Below are 19,974 nucleotides of genomic sequence, written 5' to 3' on the forward strand. Positions count from 1 at the left end.
TTGCATGATATGCAAATCTTGTGCATTTGAACAGTTTTTTTTTTTTTTCTTTTCCTTCTCAGATATCACTTCCACATGACGCATAATGTATTCCTGTAAAGTTTCACAGCATTTGCATCACTGGATGGCGATCCCCAAGGCCTTAAACAGGGATACTTTAATTTTGACCATCCTGTATTTTATAATTAAAAAATCATACGATCATAAAGGATTAATTTAAATGTTCAAACTTTTTAGATAAAAATATTCCTTAAAAGCAGCAATGATATTCAGTTTTTTATTTTTTTTATTTTACTGTATCAATGAAGTATCTATTTTCGTATCATGAGACATTTATAGAGAAGTCATTCTTCTATATAAATGATGCATATTCCGAGATGGGATTAATGAGGCCATCTGTCATCTGGAAATAATATTACAGTTTTTTCGCGGGATTTTCTCTCTCCCTTTCCTTTTTTTATTGCAAAATTTGCAATAAAAAATAAAATTTTTTTATTGCGAAACTCAGTTTGCATTTATTTGAAAGAAAAGGTTTTATATAAACGATGTTGCATAAATACATCGATGAGTCTTGACTCCAGGAGGTGTTTTTATAATAATAATAATAATAATAATAATAATAATAATAATAATAATAATAAATATTTTGGTATTTTCGTAATATCGCATTATGAAATATTACTCCACCGAATATTAAACGTCATCAGTCAACGATGATGCTCAATATCCTATTCAATCTGGGTCAGATTATTCACTACCTTCCTTTCGGATTCTTTTGTTTATTTATTTTCAGTAACAATTTTTGCATAATTTAGTGGTTTTCAATAAAAGCATAAAAACTAAAGTATTTGATTAGATTACGGCGAAGTAAATCGCCTCAAAATATTCAAACTGTTTAATGTAAAGAAAGTTAGAACAATCTTCCAGTCAATAATTTTATTTTATCTTTTGCTTTTTGAATGAGTTTTTTTTTTTTTTTCAGCACAGCATTAGCTATATCACACAATAATTTATAATCATTCAAACTTTTGTCTGTAATTTTAATAACTTCAGCTATCGCTGGCGCTAAGATGAAAGCATTATATTATGTAATACTTTCACCTTAGCTTATAAAAAGATTTCGTCTGCTTTCGACCATATATCAAGCTCTCATATTAAAACTAAATCATTTTAATGACGCATTGAATTATACATAAAATCACAGATTATCGGAGGTTATTTCTTTCGTTAAACGTAATCTATTTTCACGGTACTCATTTTAAACGAATACGTACTCGTGACTGTAAATATTACGAAATTAGAGTAACATGTCACATTTGCACTGCGCATGCCAGATTATTACGTTCTGTTATCGTACAATGGGCGGTTATTAATAAAACAAAGTTCTCGCTTTCAAGAGGCTTTGGCGTGTTGTTCCTTCAAGCGGTTTCGTGGCAGGATACTACTGTTCTATAACCTTTATTTTATTTTTCGTAGCGGTTTTATCTTTTCGAGTTAAAAATGGTGGTCAGTGGTGGACAGACGTGTATTAAATATCTTCTACATGCATTCAACTTGATTTTTTTGGTAAGTATTTTCGATTAAAACTACCGCTACTAATAAAAAATATATTTTTATTAGTCAATTATTATAAAAATTGGACTGTAAACTTTATTTGTCCCACTATACCCCCCCCCCTCCCGTTTTCGTAGAAGAAGCCAAAAATAGTGACTACAAGGCAACAGGTCAACTGTTGTCTTGTAGCTAACTGCTAAGAAGCTACAGAACCGATTTTTACACGTAATTCTGAAAATGTATTTTGCACTCTGCGAACACCTGTCACTCAAATCAAACATATTCGCTAATCTTTCTTTCATTCAAGAGTTTAATAATAATAAAGAGCTACAACGTGCCCAGATTAAGATTTACACTTGCAGTACTGGTGGGGAAAAAAAGATTCAAATCGGGTTTGCTAAAATGAATATTAGCGGAAATATACATTTCCGTTAATATTCATTTTACCTTAATTTTATTAAATGCAAAAGTAGTCGCGACGTTTTACTTCAATATTATCGAATTGTTTAAGTTAAAATTATTTTGTGATGTCCTTAGCTGCATCTTAGCTTGGATCAATGAATAAGCATGGAGCAATTTACAAAATGCTTTAAGCAGTTTTTACAATTTTACCATAATTAGATAAAATTTGCTTTTTATTCATTTGGCTTGTCAGTTCGATTATAATACCTATAAGCGAAATTTGCCAACAGAGCTGGAAATGCATTCTTAGTCACACGAAGCGACTAGTGAGGGGTATTACATAGAACTCGTGCACGTATGTCCTATTTACTCTTATTATTGCATCGCACTCCTGTACCGTACTCGTAGCATTTCCTAGTAAACAAATGCAGTATTAACTTCATTTTTTTTTTACCATATCCATATTGAGTGGTCAACCGAATTGCGCCCCCCCCACACACACACCAATAGGCATATGTGCTGTAAAATGTACTCGTTCTCGAATGATAAAATATTCTACGTTGTAGAATCCAAGGCGGAGTAAATCCACCTACTTTTTACCTTCCCTGGGATTTACAAATGTACGTTTCTCGTGTAAAACAGTGCTTGGTGTCAATTAAATTGACTTTTAATTTTTTTCGGAATGTAAGTCACCAAAAACAAATGTTTTTTGGGTTAAGACGGATGCAACCTTGACAGTTATGATTTGTTTTCATAGTAGTAATCTTTGCTTGCGTCTGCCAGCCAGGGGTGTAGTCAGTTGTTTTTGCATTAATATTAACACTAATGCCACTTCTCTGGAGTGCTCAGTACGCCTCTTTATTAAAATCGTGATTTGCTTCAAAAGGCGGTTGATCTGAAGTTTTGTCAAGATAACCTCTCATTGTGTTCTGATTCGCCACCATCTACGCTTCCGTTGAGGAAAAAATAAAAGCAGTCAGTAAAGAGATAGACGATATGAGGGCTGAATTGAAAGGTCAGAAGAGTCGACACGAGAATAACTGATGGAAGAACCAGTGAAATGAGAAGACCATGAAAATGAAAGAATAAGGCGTTTTACCAGGAGGTGAGAATGTGGATGAGATGATAGTGATGGTTGGTAGTCATAACTGGAGAGATATGAATCGGGTAGCGAGACATTTGAGAATTGTCCAGCAAAAAATGAGAGCTAAGATAGTGAGCATATTGCCTAGATATGTCAATTCAGATTAGAGAACAGTAATAACGAAAGACATAACCAGAATGTGTCGTCGAAAGAAATATTAAATATGTAAATGCTTGGAGTGCACATTTAAATACAGAGTGGTATCAGCGAGTTGGGCTGTATCTGAATATGGAAGGATGCAGGTGTTGGGAGAGATTGCCGTTTGGAGACGCGTTTGGGCAGGGAAACTAATGTTGCTAGGGCGATAGCAGGGAAACAAGACGTGTTGGAGGGGGGGGGGGACCACATCAAGTGGTCCAGCTACCTCTGGGGGAAAATGAGTGTCAGTACACAAATAATTATGCGATGCTGAGTGCAGTTTCATAGGTTTCGAATCTGAATGGGTTGGTGATTACATCACGGAAGAGGAATTATGGATCCAAAAGGATGTTGAAGTACATGTGTACGAATTCCCGAAGTATCAGAAGAAAAGGGAAGAGATTTTGGCATTGGTCAGCTCGATTTGGCCAAAATATATATCAGCGAGATCTGATTGACGTAAGATATAGTTGCCGGAATAAGAGAGACTTAGAGTAAGAGGTATTGCATTTTCAGGGAGGATAGAAGGAATAGGACTGGAGGAAGGGTATTACTGATAGCTTTTTGAATTACAGCCAACCAAAATAGAAGTCTAGGATTTTAGGTCTAAAGAATAGTTCATTTGAGGCTATCTCAAGCAGATAGCCTCACACCGATGGATGACATTCATCGGTGAATTAGCATAAGTGAAAACGATAAATTCTTTTTTTGGGAGGAGGCGTTAACTATGGAGACATAGATTGGAGGCAGGAAAAGGCAGATTTTAAGTTGGAATTTATACAGTTGCTAAGGTATAATTATCTGAAACAGCATGCGATGAAAGGGACCAGTGATTTGAGATTGCTGGATCTGGTAACGGCATCCCACGAAGTACCCATAACCACAGTGGCCATTCAGCCACCTGTTGAGAAAAGTGATCATGTGGTCTTGTTCTGGGAGGTTGCTCAACACAAAGTATTTTCAGTCAGAAAAGGGGTATATGTTTATTTGCAAAGACTGTTGTTATGACAAGCTTAGGAAGCAGCTTGGAGCAGTGTCATGGCATAAGTTACAAAGAAATTATGTAAGTAGTGTATGGGAAGTGGTCAGGGATTGTTTGAGAAAGGCAGTATCAGGAAGATATGTTGGGGTTAAATGGATGAGCAGTAATATAAAGCATGAACTGAAAAAAAAAAGTGGATAGATTATAAAGATAGGTGATTAGCAAGCTCACGAGCAGTACAAAACGCAGGCAGGAAAGGAAGGTAACTGGTTTGGTCAGAAGAGTTAAATCCGATTGAAACTTATCTAAGCAAGCCAAAGAAAATCTGAACTGTTTTAGTTATGTAGCAAGTAAGAATGATTATGGAAGGGTAACTTTAATCATGCCGATTGATCGAAAAATAACAAAAGCAGAAGAAATAGTTGAATTGCTAATTGATTACTTTGCAAAGATACCTATTATCCAGGTATATTTACCTGCCGATGTGAAACTGATTTTGAGGTGGAGGAACTGAAGGCATTTGGGATATTGAAAAATATGAATGTGAATACAACAGTTGGATTGGATGGCATGTTGGCCATGTGCTCCAAGAATGTGCAATTGATAATGCCTTTGACGATTAATCAAAGTCTCTGCTCTGGCAAGATTCCAAGGGAATGGAAAGAGGAGATGGTTTTCCATTACACAAAGGTGGTTCCATAACATAAGTAGCAAACAGACGAATTTGTATCTCAGAAGTGGTGGTTAAGATATTGGAAAAGTTGTTGGTTTGGTAGAAATCAGGAATGGGTGGATAGGAATAAAATATTCTTTGGTGGCCACCATGGCTTTGTAAAAGGTAGGTCCTTCCGTAGTAATTTATTCTTCTTCTACTACGCGTTATTCCCGCTTCCCATGCAGGGTCCGCGTGTTCCTTTAGATGCGACTTCTTGTTAGTACTGCTCCCAACCGACCCGTCGCCTGGTCTGCCGCTGGGGGGGGGGATATATTTTTGACTGTAGAGGCGTATGTTCATGGGGCCGGTTTGTCTGTTTGCGGGATGAAAAACTGGCGGAAAAAACCCTACTGACCGCGCCCAAGACCGGCTAACTTGGCTATGCCTGAGGAAGATCCTCAAAGTCCTCACGTCTACAACGGGAATTGAACCTGGGACACTCCTTCCCCAGGCATATGGTTGTGAAGCGCAAAGCCACTAGGCTAACCGCGCGGTTTCCACAGTAATTTATTCACATTTTATAATAGAATCACAGTAGAATTGGATAAGCGAAATTGCTGCATCATGGTACTGCTGGACTTTAGTCATTTGACAGAAGTCCTCTGGAGGACTAGTGCATTAGTTGGAGCAAAGGGGAATTGATATGAGTTGGGGTGGCATGGATAGGAAGTAGCTGATTTGCCAGACACCAGGTATTATGATTCTAGGGGAATGGGAATGCTTCAAAGGTTCTGTACTAGGGCCATTACTGTTCAATTTGTATATCAAAAATACAGGGAATGATTTAAGGGAGGGATATTCGGTTGACAAAAGTGATGCAGACTTTCCACAGAATGAATTAAATACATTGGCAGTGTAGGTTAACAATAATGGGTTTTCAGTTTGTTTCAAAATGGAAGGTTATGCTGTGTATTACATTGGTACTGGATTGCAGAAAATTGTGGTGTCTAAGGATCTGGGAGTGATGGTGAATAGTTGAAGTTCAGAGGACATATTGTAAAATAATTCAAAGTATTATTAGATGGTGACGTACACTCACAAATGAAGATGGAGGAGATTATTATCCCTCTTCGTAAGGCATGATTTTGCCGCATCTTGAGTATATTGTGTACAGTGTGGTAACCTGGGTTTCTTTGTGATTGGAAGGTAGTGGAGAGGATCCAGGGACGGGTGACCAACCTGGTGAGATGACCAATCTGTGTAATGCTTCCTATGAGAATTTGAAGGTGTATGAAGTGTCGATATCTTGCGATGAGTTTTTTCGACTCCATTGAGGCACACCTAATAATAATAGGAGATAACAGACAGGTCTCAAGACTTCTTGTGTAGGTATGATATAAACACCAAAAGCGTATTTTAAGAAGGTGAAAATGAACGTCAGACCAATGCGAGGCCAAACTTTTACCTTACTTCCGTGTGTGTATATTCGAATATACTGTTTTTTGTTTTCTCCTGAGACCATTGATAATTGTGCAGATGAGAAATGGAAAATTACGCTAGTAAATTATCGAGTGCGGGTTAGTAACGTTTTCGCATTTAAGTGATTGATACCCATGCAGCAGAAATATGAAATATTTTCTTTAATTCTCCAGTTGTCTGATATATGTTCATCTAAGATCTGAGACAGCATGTAATAGAAAATACTAGGGGTTTGAGAGTGCTTGACCTGGTAATAGCATCTGAGAATCTGACTGTAATGAGTATGACCATGTTGCCACCTATTGGTGAGAGTGATCATAAGGTCTTGACCTGGGATGTGGTGGCTAAAGGTGTGGAGTTTTCGATTAAGACAGGGTATATGTGTAATTACCATGCTCGCAAGTATGACAAGCTTAGGGGATTGCTTAGTTCAGTGCCATGGCATGTAAAACTGAAAGGGCTGGATGTCGATAGAGCATGGGAAGTGGTCAAGGAGCATTTACAGGAGGTTATGGCTGATTGTATACCTAGGGTCTGAATAGTAAAACAAGTAGGGGTTAAATGGATGAATAACACCATTAAGCTTGAGCTGCAAAAAAAGAAACAACTGTGGAGGGAATTTAAAGAGAAAGGTGACCTGCAGGCACACAAACGGTATAAAGCACAGGCCAAAAGGATAACGAGCATGGTAAGAAAAGCAAAAGCGGATTATGAAAGCAAACTAGCTATGCAAGCTAAAGAGAATCACAAACAGTTCTTTCAATATGCTGCAAGTAAACGAAAAACTGTACACGGCAGAATGATTTTAAGGAATGCCGATGGCAAGGAGATCACTGAATCAGTCGATATAGTGGAATTACTGATTGAGCACTTTGCAAGCATGTATCATCCAGGTGGTGACATTGAAAGAATGAAGGAACCATTAGTTTATATGGGAATTGTGGTGATTGAAGTGGACGTGAATAGTCTATTACAGAACCTTGATGTTAAATACATCTGTGGGATTGGATGGTATACCGGCACGGGTTTTACGTAAAGCGGCTAAAGAATTATCAGTGCCCTTGACCATGTTGTTTAATCTGAGTCTCGGGTCTGGTTTAGTCCCGAAGGTGTGGAAAGAGGGGGAAATAGTTCCACTGCATAAAGGAGGATCCAGGACTACCGTTGCAAATTACCGACCGATCAGCATATCAGGAGTCGTTGTCAAGGTCTTGGAGAAAGTAGTCAAGGGAAAAATACAGTAATGGATTGATCAAAATGAGATACTGTGTGTGGGACAGCATGGCTTTGTGAAGGGTAGATCATGCCTCAGTAACTTGCTCAAGTTTTATAACACAGTGACGGCTGAACTGGATAACGGTAATGGGTTTACAGTAATAGTGCTGGACCTGGCTAAGGCCTTTGACAGGATACCACATGGAATTCTAATCTAAACTGAAACATATGGGAATGAATAAAGGGTTGGTGAGATGGATAGATGAGTGGGTGGGTGGGTGGTTGATGGAGAGATATCAGAGAGTAGTTTACTCAGGAGTAGAGTCCAAAAGACTGCCTGTGACTATTGGTGTGGTGCAGGGTTCTGTTCTTGGACCACTGCTGTTTAATTTGTTCATTAACGATATAGGGAAGGGTCTAAGAGGAATGGTTCATTTGTTCACTGATGATGCAAAGTTGGGTAGGGCAATAGTGAATGCAGATGATGTCAAAATCTTGCAGGACGACTTGGATAGATTGGAGTTCTGGGCTAAGGAGAATGGATGTCAATTTAATGTGCCAAAATGTAAGGTTATGCATTTTGGAGTGAAAAGATTAGCAGCAGTATACCACATTGGTGGAACTGTACTCCAGGAGATTGAGGACAGGGACTTGGGAGTGTTGGTGGATAGGGAGATGAAGCTTAGGGCCACATTGCAAAAGTGGCTAAATCAGCTCATCAAATCACTTAGTTGCTGAAAAATACTTTGACGAGCAGAGATAAGCAAATTATTGTTCCTCTGCCTTGATAAGACCTCATCTCGAGTACTATGCCCAGATTTGGTCACCTAAGTTTCTTCTTGATGGGGAGGAGGTTGAGAGGATCCAGAGGCGAGTGACCAACATGATAGCAGGTCTATGGAATGAACCTTATGAGAACAGGTTGAAGATTTGTGGGTTGCAGAAATTGGTTGATAGGCGGAAAAGAGGAGATATGATGATATTCAAATTGCTGAAGGGTTTCTCTTGGATTAATTCAGAGGATATTTTTGAGATCAGGGCTGGTGGTGGGAGGACTAGGGGACATCTATGAAAGCTGGACAAGAGTATGGTTAGTAAGGGTATTAGAGCTGGGTTCTTTACTTTTAGAGTGGTAAATGAATGGAATAAGCTGCCAGAGTCTGTTGTGGGTGCTATGACAGTGAATGAGTTCAAGGCAAGGTATGATAGATACTGTGAGAATGTCGAATAGTTGTGCGGACATGATGTTTAGGGCCTCCCTCAATGAGTCTAAGGACTCCTTGGAGTCGCCCGTAGTAATAATGATTTTTATGAGAATTTTTTTTTTCTTCTTATGCTGTGAATTTGGCATTAAGCCAGTCTTTGGACGATTGGCTAATCAGATTTCTAAACTGGTTTCTCTCTCTGGCGAAGATGATACTTGGAGACGAAATTATACTGTAATGGCAATCTTTTCCTTTTTAATATAATTCATAATATTAATATTATGGGTGCCTCTGCAGCCTTTTGGAAGGTCTTTCTGGTTTCATGATGCTAATGACCAGAAAACTTTATAAAGTTGATACTAGTTCCTCACTAGAGGAACTAACACTAAGACTTTTATATAACACGAGATGGTGGTAATTTATACTTTTTTTTTCCTCATAAATATTTCTGAAATCATCCATAAGTATAGATGGAGACGAAATAACCACAAAATTTCAAACTTCGCTGTATGAGTTCTCGAAGACAGACGTTGAAGATAAACTTATTTAAGCAATGTACAGAGAGCGCGTTTCGAAACTTCATCTAGTGTATTTTGCAGAGCATAACTTTATCGACTGTCTTAAAATACAAAACCAATGAGAAATTAATTTCCATTGGCTTAATACATTGAATTTCTTTACTATCAAACTTGAAACTTCTCTGGTCTTATTTTTCTATTACGGACATTAATTCAGAGGAGTCTGATTCACAGAAACACCAAGGACGAACATAGAATTCGTTTGTTTAAAAAGAGTTAACAAAAAAAACTGGATTTAACACTCTAATTTAGTTGTGTAGTGTTTTGAATATATCTCTCAAATAAAACTAATAAGAGTACGATATACTGAGCATAACTGAATTATCGTTTTTGCTAGAAAACAAAGTAATAATACCCGTTTTGGAATACTTCAGTTTCCAGACTGCAGATTGTAAACTTATATGCTAGAATTTATACAGAAAGAAACATGCGGGTAAACTGCCAGTAAACATAAAAAAAACTTTCAAATGAGTGTTGAGCAGACAGAACTACAGTAGAAATCGTTTGATAAATGGATCTATTTCAGAATTTAGAAAAAGAAATAAAATTTTTCAGAACAAGAGAGCACACCTTTCCATAATATTTATACTGATGGACAATTTAATCAGTCGAGTATCGACAATAAGTCTGAATTGTAGACTAAATGCTTAGTTTTTAGAATTAACCGCTGCAAGTGTGGATCGTTGCGCTTCAACACTGGAATAACCCTGGAAATGCTTAATTTTAGCGTTAATACTCGGACCAGATCACGCATGCTATCTAGTAAACGTGCAGTGGACGAAGTCAATAGAGAGATCCTTAAGGCGGTAAAAAAGCGCAAGCTTCTTAGGACAGTCGTTAATTGTGATGGGGAAACAAAAAGTGAAAAGAGGAATTTCTTGGAGACGTACCAGAATACTGAGCTTAAAAATGAATCGGCGAATAGCGTTCGTGAACCAGGGGTAGGTATTATGACTTTGGATACTCCTAAGTGTTCTCAAATGACATTTAGATCTGAAGATATCACCGAGTCGGGGTTTCTTTAGCGACTTGCGAGCGGTTTACTGTAGATAAGACGGGAAGAGATGGACCAATGTAACTCCTAATTTAAATTTATTTGAAACGGGTGCAACTTACGCTTAGACACTTCATATCGCAAGGTTTTTAATCCAGTAATATAAAAATGGGGCATAAACAGCAGCATTATCAAGACATGGGTGGTAACGGCAATTATTCAACCATTTTGCATCAAGTGAACCTTTAAAATCTCCAGTATGTTTACAAATGATCACCACGCGGGAATCTACGTTCAGGGCCATCAATTTTTCCCCAGACAAAGCTTTACAAGCTCCGCTGATTCTGCAAACGGCGATTATTAGCTTAATATTTGTTCGTCAGTCACTCATAAAATGGCTCGAAAACGGACTCTGATTGGAACAAGTAAGCATTTGAGAAGGAAAAAATTCCAATTTTTTTGTTAAAATTGGAAAGATAGTTGCCACATTACACGAAGACCAACTTTTTTTTTTTTTTTTTTTTTTGCGTGAGTGTACGTTGAATTGTTTTTGTTTAAGTAATATCAAACGAATTAGTTTTTAACAGAGCATTGTAAAAAAAAAAAATAATATTTACATAGCGCCTGGAGGGAATTGGCCTATTTAAGCTTTTAAAGTCCTTTTTTAAGTTTGTTTTTTCTGCTAAGCAGCGGAAATTTAAATTGAGAAGTTCATTATGTTAAAGTGAACTAACTGAGCACATTTAGGCCAAATAACTTGCGTAATATCTTTAGCAAAAAATAATCAGAATGGTCATGGACGACAACTTCAGATTTTCTCCTAACGATGTGCGTAACAACTTTTTCACTTAGAAAAATGATGCAAACGAGAAAAATATGCCACTTAAAATACGTAAGGAAAAGGCTTATTGGACCAAAAAATCTAAACTAAATTTCTTGTTTATTGTGCCTTTTTGATTTTTCAGCAAAGCTGCCTGTTTAGGATTCAGTGTACCATTTGAAGTTACATGTAATCTTGTCCTTACTCTTGACTTTGACAATCGCCAGTTATGACTTTGAATTTGTTTCTGGAAGTATATACAGTTCCAAATTCTTTATCACAAGCTGGTATACTGAAGAATCAACTAGCAAGGTATATAAATATATACAAAATACTCAAACAACTCAATGGGAGTTGGAAACAACTGGTAAATAACTTGCGTAAAGCGAACCATTACTCTTTTGTTTCAACATACGTCGTTATTTAGTACTTGAAGTTTCTTCTGCGAGAAACGGATTTATTTTCCCCCTATAAAACACTTTAATATTCCATCTCGATGTTCTACTCAACCCATATTAGTTAGCAGCAGTGAGCCTCCGTAGCTCAGTCGATATAGACGAAACCCTTTGGTAGGAAAAACCTGGGTTCGATTCTTGTCCATTATCCGTTATCTGGTCTCTTTCGATGAAAGGTGAGTTAGCCGGTCTTATACGGAGGTAGTTTTTTTCTCTTCACCCAGAAACTTGGGTTTTTCGTAACCCCAGAACAGGCAAACCGGCCAGTGAACATACACGGATCTACAGTAATAAAATACATTCTTAATTCCCTCATTAGGAGGGCTCAACCAATCCTAAGGAAAGGGGGAGGGAAACGAATAACAAAAATTAGTAGCAGAGAGCTAAGTACGTGCGAATTTTAACATTCATTTGAAATGGTGTGCAGCATTTTCTAATCTTAAAGCACAGCAGGTGTTCGATTTCTGAATATAGTTCCTGTTTTTCTTCAGTATCTTTTCAGAAGAAAGCAGCTGTCTTAGATAAGCACAAAGGTTTTTTTTGGTATTAGCGATTATCTCTTCGACTTAAAGTAAAATCATTGTCATTACCTCATCTTCATATTCCTGTTCTTTCGACACTGTTTTGAGATGAGGCTACGAATCTCACGATTTAACCACCTCACCGGCCATTATGGATCAAATACGCATCTTCATATGCTTCGTATACATCATATATTTCAATGTAATATCAATGGTATTACAATTTTAATATGCACTTCGCATCCATGATAAACTTGACGTCTATAGACGTCTTGGCCAGTAGCGTGGTTTTAATATTCTTCGAAATTAAAAATAAAACGGCAAATTTGTAAATTAGCAACCATGAAGCTTTCATCTGAAAATATTAAAATAACATCAGCAGTTCAAAAATACTGAATGCAAACCAAATAGCCGGCAGAACTTTATATTGCAAGGTACAAAAGGACAAACTCAAATATTTGTTCCCTTTCCTCTTACGTCGAAGTTAGTTTGCGATATTAAGAATATGCGATTCTAACTTCGAAGATAGCTTTCCTGTCACCGAAAGATGAATCCGGCTATCAGTTTTAGGCAGTGGTAGCTAGAGCTGTTGCCGCCCGGGGCGGTCTCTGAGTTTTTTTCCGTCTCTCTCAATACACACCAAAATACCACAAAGTCAAAACGATGTATAGGGAAATAAATTAAAACACTGTTTAGTTATGAAGTAAAACTATAATTTCAACATTTTAAAATGTTATTTTTCCTGCTTTTCTGTTAGCAAAATCGTCGGTGACGTTGGCGAAGTCTATTTCATAGTAATATAGGTAATTCTTAATCAATTTTATTTAGAAAAACTCCTCTCACAACTAGGAACACTTACAGCAATTGTGAGGAAAATTCGCAGTAGTATTTCAATATTTGGAAATGAGTTCTCGAGACTGTATATTAGAATTAACTGCAAAAGTTCAAAAAGGTTCAGAATGCCGCTCGGGGCGGGCCTCCCCCTCCGCACCCCCCTAGCTACGCCACTGGTTTTAGGCGATACTAGAGTATATAACTGTTTTTCATCTCGTATGTGAAATGGCAAGTTTTAATAATCGAATTTTCTGATTTGAAGTTAAAAATTAGGTGGACTTTACCTGCCAAAAGTCCAATGAAACTGGCTGAAAAAATACATTATAAGCAAGTTGCTCATCTGTCTTTCTTCTGACAGTATAGCACTATGGAGCAAGAAGCCCTACACCGGAAGTATTAGAGGATTTAAATTTATATTAATCATCTTATGTGTGTGTCCATAATTACATAGTGCGAAGTTTCCTTTGAAGTCAATATAACCTTTCCATATTATAGAAATAATATGGATACGAAGCATATATTTCTGATATTTTACAGGTGTAGCTTTAGTTCTTGGAAAATTCTGCATCCATTTTGAGCAACAAATTAATTCAATTATAGAAACAGTTTCCATATTTTTTCCTTATACTCCTTGCATTGTTATATAAAAAATAATACCTTTCCTTTTGGTTTCCCTTTTTCTATTCCCAATTTCCTATTTGATAAGAACTTCAGACTTTGCTGCTCCCATTAAGGCCATATAGTCTGTTTCATTCCATCATTTATCTTGCACCTGTCCTGGTAATTTGCGCTCATAACCTACTGCTTAATTCCCGTTTCCCTGACTGGGGACACACACACATACTGGTATAGCTTTGTGTGTGTACACGTACTATCTCTGACAAACGGCTGATTTCTCTCGCACATAATACTCCTAATATTGCTGTTGATAGCAGTGAATGCAAGGGAGATGCAACACAAGCTGCTAATTAAATTGGAAAGTATGGGATTAGACATTAGCTTAGTGAGGTGACAGGTGACTGGCTATCAGACTTCATATGGACTACGGTATACAGATTTGGTAACGCGATTTTCGTGGAGTGATATATTAGAAATCTATTATATGAGAAGTGATATATTGTGGAATTGTTACTGGCTTAATGTAGAAGAAATGTTTCATAGAATGGGTGACTAGGTGGAACAAAAAGCCTTGAAACTGTATAAGCAGAATATGAGCAAGGGAGCAGGTTCTTTGTATGGAAAGTGGTTGGTGAGTAGAGTTTTCCGAGGGTGCACTGAATGTGCATTCGTTGTTTAAAGCTAATTTCGATGAACTTTAATCTAGAATCCATGATTATTATGATTCAGGACCTCCATAGAGCTGCAACTCGTTTTAATCATTTATTGAAATATTTTACTGATGTGAATGATCTTAATTTTTGCAAAAGAAAATTTTAAATAATAGTACAAAATTAAAGAAAATTGTACAAAAGAAAAAAATTAAAGACAGTTGTGAGATGCTTCTCGATTGTCCCAATCTCAGTAATCATTCCAAGAATGTAAGGCCCATCTGCAACTCGTATGGCATTTAGGAACAGAAACATAATAGAGAACTTGAAAACCCTCTTAGGTGGGAGATGAATTTCATCGCCCAATGCGAGACCAACCCCGCACTTATTTGGCGGCCTGAAAATGTTCCATGTTTGCCCTCTAGAGCCGGATTTCCAGAATATGTAAATGTATTTAAAATACTCAAAAATCAAAATCAACTAATGCCTTTTATTCCCTAATAGGTAGTTGGTGAGGCCTTTATACCCTATCTAGCTTTTTGGAGACTGAGTGAGCAGTTCAATCTCCACTGGTAGCCAATCAGAAATAGCTGGCCCATGTCTATCACTAATTATAGCAGCCACCGATGAAGAGGCTGGCAAACAAGTGCTGCCATCTCTTGGTACCTAATCCTAACAAGATATGTCACTGTCTGAAATAATGTGGGTACTATTTTCTTGATTTTCTGGGATGAAAAACCAGAGTTTCCAGGAGGAAAAACCTGCTTGCCAGTGCCAGAGATCACCTAACTCGGGAATCGGTCGAAGATAGGCTTAGAAAAAGTTCCTCCAGTCAGTGACTAGATTAGAACCTAGGTCTGACTTCAAGCGGCCAAGCACAGAGTACGTAAGCACCACCTCCACTGAGCTACACAAATACAAAAGGTGTCGCATAATAATTAAAATTATAATTTTAATTAATGTCTACTCACGGTATTTCCTTACTGAAACACATAATAACAGGACTGTAGCGGATTATACCCAAACAGGTAGCAATTATGTAGTTCTGCTTATTTAATTACTTTTATCTAATTTCTCCTTTTGGAGCCTGTGTAGCTCAGTGGATGTGGCGTTTGCACACCACGGCACTTGACTGCACGAAGGAAGACTTGATTTAGAGTCTAGTCGGTGACTAGAGGAAATTTTTCTAAGCCTTTTTTTAGTCGATCTCTGACACGGGCAAGCAGGTTTTTTCTCCCGGAAACTTGGGTTTTTCGTCCCGGAACTCAAGAAAATCGACCCTAGAACCCACATTATTCCAGACATTAAATATGAGTGTTAGGGTTAGGGACCACGAGATGGCGGCACTTGTTGAGCCGTCACTCTTCACTGCATGCCGCTTAATTAGTGATAGCCTTGGGCCAGCTATCTCTGATTGGGTACCAGTGGAGATTGAACTGCCCACTCAGTCTCCAAAAGTTAGATAGGGATAAATACGGCCTCGCCTACTCCCTATATATACGGGAATAAAAAGGCATTAGTTGGGTTTTTTTTCGATTTTCCTCATCAGAAGTCATGCTATGCTTGCCAGTTAACCCGCCCATGCATGCGTGCGCGCATTCTCAATGACTGACTGACTGATGAGGGGGGGGGGAGAGGTCAAAACATGGAGTGTTATTTGATCTTAAAGTAATTGCTCTAACACAGGAGTTTGTCTCCATGCTTCTAAACAGTGTATGCTGAACACTAGTAACTATGAAAGAAAGAAAGATTATTTTTAATTACTAGCATGATACTATGACATTTCTGGATTAGTAGTTGTTATATACAATTCTGTATGTTTGTTTTATATAGGTTTTGCACCATTTCATGAGTGAAATAAGAAGGGCAAAAAAAATTAGATTGACTTTGAAGCATTATATAAGCATGTGAAGAGAAAGCCAAATTATTTGCAATTAGGTTGGTGGATAAGCAAAATGAATTGCAAGAGGTGGGAAGAGGCGGGGAGGGCAAGAATGTTGGTACAGGAAATTGTTTAATATTATGCTCATAGCATAATATCAAAGTGGAACGCCTGCAATTTACGTATGTTTTTACTACTAAAGCTGCATTAGCTAATATCTTAGAACTGCCCTAATTTTTTGTCTAACCGAACCAGCTTGTGCATGCGAAACTAGCAAAACAATACTGGGATAAGTCAAACTAATTTTGTGATGGGGAGAGATGATTTTTATCCCTTATGATGGTGATCTTAAGAAACAATACTATGAAGGCTACCTCATGGCTGTAGTTGTCACTGAACATAATTAACTCATCTCAAATTTCTAATTAAGAGAAAATGAATTATAAACTTCTGAATTTTTTTTTTATTAATCTGTAAAAGCAATCAGTAACTCTTTTTATTTCACCAGATTGCAGGTATTGCTATTATTGGAGTTGGAAGCTATGTCATTCACGCTGCAAGCAAATATGGAATTATTCTTGGTGATCATCCAATAACGTCTCCTCCGGTTATTGTTGTTATAGTGGGATGTATCATTTTCTTCCTTGCATTCCTTGGGTGCTGTGGTGCAGTAAAAGAAAGCAGTTGCATGCTAACAACTGTAAGTATATTGATAAATCTAAAATTAACTAGTTTGAGTCATTTTTTTTTTTATCAGCTAAAATATTTGTTTGTTATGCATATGCCAAAGTAAAGTACCATACGCAAATTCTGTTTCTGGAGTTTAAAATTATTAAACATGAAATTTTAAAATTAAATTAAAGTGCTTTGTGGCAGAATTTCCAGTTCTGTAATGCTACTGTCAGAAGAAACACCATTATAAGCCTTCTTTCAGCCACTTCCTGAATTAGCTGATTTTTGACAGGAAAGGATTTTTCTCTCCAAAAAAAAAACTGATTTCTAACCTGCAATTCATAAATAATGAACTCACTAAAAGATAAGTTTTCTGCCATATTCTTATTAGACCTCCATGGAGTCACTCATTGTGATTCCTCTGTCATACATACAGTTGTTAATGTCTTAAATACATTCACATTTCCTGCTGACACTGCACTCTCAGGCAGTGTATTCCAATTATTCACCACCACACTAAATCTGCTTTTCACTACTTTCCTCACATCTCACATCCTTCTTGTACTGCTTCCAGCAATGTGCTCTTGTTCCCACCATTCTATGAAAAAACCTAGTCAACATAATCATTCTCTCAAGACCCCCCCCCCTCCCATGGAGTCACTCACCATGGAAGATCCCTTTTTCATATACACAGATTGCACTTCACCTTGAATGTATTCAAATTTTCTGTAGACACTACACTCTCAGGCAGTGCATTCCAATACTTCACAACTCTCCATGCAAAAAACCTGTTTCTCACACACTTCTTATCCAACTTCCAGGAATGACCTCTTGTTCTCCCACCCATTTTATGAAAAGCCTCTTCAATGTTAATCCTATAACAGCCCCTTACCAACTTGTATGCCTCTATCACGTCATCCCTCTTCCTCCTATCCACTAGACTGCAAATTGCATCTTCTCAATCTTTCTTCATGCTCATCATTCCATAGACGAAAATACCATAGTCAATTGCCTCTGCACCCTTTTCAATATCTCTTCATCCTTTTGAAAACCAGGTGACCAAATCTGTGTACAGTAGTCCACATGTGGGATAATCAAGGCCTTGTATGATGGAACTAGAATCTCCTTACTCCTACAAGTCAGTGTCTTCCACATCATTACTGGAATTTGTTCTGTTGTCCTCGTAATTTTGGTGATGTGTCCTCTAAATTTTAGTTCCTTATCCAGCATCACCAAAGATCTATTATTTCCATCACCTGCAACAATATATCCCCAACAAGAGTAAATTCTACATCCTCATTTATTTCTCCAAATTTTGAAACTTTACATTTATCAACATTGAAAAACTCTCATGCCCATTCACTCATTCTATTCAAGTCTTCTTGTAAGGCCAAAACATCTGCTCTACTCCTCATAGTTCTTCCCAATTTTGCATTATCTGCAAACAGCTGAATACCCTCATTCAAATCTTTTCCAATATCATTAACATACAGGTTAAACAGCAATGGCTCTAAAACAAACCCCTGAGGTACAACTAGTGACTTTCCTCTTCTGGGATATTGCTCCCATCTACTCATACCAAAAATTAGCTTTTTTTTTTAACTGTTAACCTAAAGATCCCCTTCACTACCTTGATCTTCTTGGTTTGAATAATATCCTTTGCTCCTTTTGAAATCTGTCTGTTTTGCCTTTTTGCTAGTTTGCACATGCTTGATTTTTTTTTTTTTCTTTTGTGCCTTATGAAGATATTTCACCCACAAGATGAAATATTGGCTTATAATCTAATTAGCAAAATAAATTTCATTGGTTCATTACTTTGAGACTTGTTTTTTTCCATTGAACATTAACATGAATACTCTTACCATAGGCTTTCAAAATCATGGGCGTCAGCAGGCTTGGCTGTCGGTGATGGCTAAAGCTGCACACAGATGTTCTAATAGTTAACTAAAAGCTCTGCCCACTCCTTCACTTTGTCCACTTGGACACCTTTTTTTAATTAACACTAAATTCCCTTCTAATATCCCAGATTTGCTTTGGTTCACCATGAATTTAGGCTTTCATTTGACAAGGAATATTCTTCAAAGGGTACAACAATAAGCTCTTTCCCTCTCCATTCCTAGAAACTTCTTCATAGAGATGTTTGAAAAGAAAGTTCCAAACTCTACTCTACACAAACCTATTTGTCTATGCTGTGCTAAAAAAAAAAAGTGTCTATTTGTCCATCTAGCCTAGAACATAGCAAACACCACAGGATCCAGTTATTTAGAAAAAGAGTAGTCTGGTCTTAGATACCTTGATTAAACCAAATCCTAGCATTCTCTTCTAGAAAAAACATATACACATAGGCAGATATCCACCAAATAGTAATGAATCATAAAAAAATTAAAATCAAATCAGTTTTGCTCTAATATTCTCACTACTAAACTTAGCCATTCTCATCTGGCTATGGTCTACCTAGGTTTTTTTTTTTTTTTAAAAAAAAAACCTGATCTCATTTCCATACACTTTTCTTTCTCCCTCTCTCCTAACCAGACTATAATAAAATCATCACTATCCAATAGCTGTGACACATCTGAGAAGTTTATTTCTTCAGATTTTTTGTTATTTATCACCTTCAGACTACATAAAAAAAAAAAAATAAATAATAATAAAAAAAAAGTATTCTTAATCCTCTTTCTCCTAAAGTCAACTATAATTCTGGTGTGTAACAAGTACCGTGCAGCTGTAATCTCTCCTATAGGCAGATTGGTAGCTAATATCAGAATCTTTGAACACAAACTATATCTGATACCTCACTAACAGTTGTTCAGGATTTACAGCCCATGCTTTGAGTATTGGCAACAGGATCTACTGAAAGGACACCTTTTACAGAGTCAAATAAAAATGACTTACTTGAAACTGCTTTTTGCCCTAAAAAAAAAAAAAAAAAAAAAAAACTTGAATACAATTTAGATGCATAAAACTGCCTCAAGTCTAGAAAACTGCTTATTCCCTGACCATAAGACTGACTGCAAAGAATGCAATCAAATTCATTAGTTGGTGCAATATAGGACTTGCCTTTGTTTTTTCACATTAATATCTCATTACTTGCATAGTGATGTTGTATATAGATTGAGGATGCTGAGTAATGATGCACTTATTTTTGTTTATTAATTTTAACAAACATGAGTTATTCT

General features: G+C 37.0%; 1 protein-coding gene across 1 annotated transcript in view; it reads left to right on the plus strand.

The window, feature by feature from the left end:
* The first annotated feature begins 1,381 nt into the window (after positions 1-1,381).
* Positions 1,382-19,974, plus strand: part of LOC150093142 (CD63 antigen-like) — a 119,822-nt gene continuing 101,229 nt past the window's right edge. Inside the window, exons 1-2 of the mRNA XM_090413540.1 lie at positions 1,382-1,566; positions 16,635-16,826. Of these exons, the coding sequence (XP_090269666.1) occupies positions 1,501-1,566; positions 16,635-16,826 (258 nt within the window). The 5' untranslated portion in view covers positions 1,382-1,500. The remainder of the gene's footprint in view (positions 1,567-16,634; positions 16,827-19,974) is intronic.

This window comes from Typopeltis vanoorti, chromosome 24, assembly GCF_054136105.1.
Source record: "Typopeltis vanoorti isolate ZY-2024b chromosome 24, IOZ_Tvanoo_1.0, whole genome shotgun sequence".
NCBI classification, from domain to species: domain Eukaryota; kingdom Metazoa; phylum Arthropoda; class Arachnida; order Uropygi; family Thelyphonidae; genus Typopeltis; species Typopeltis vanoorti.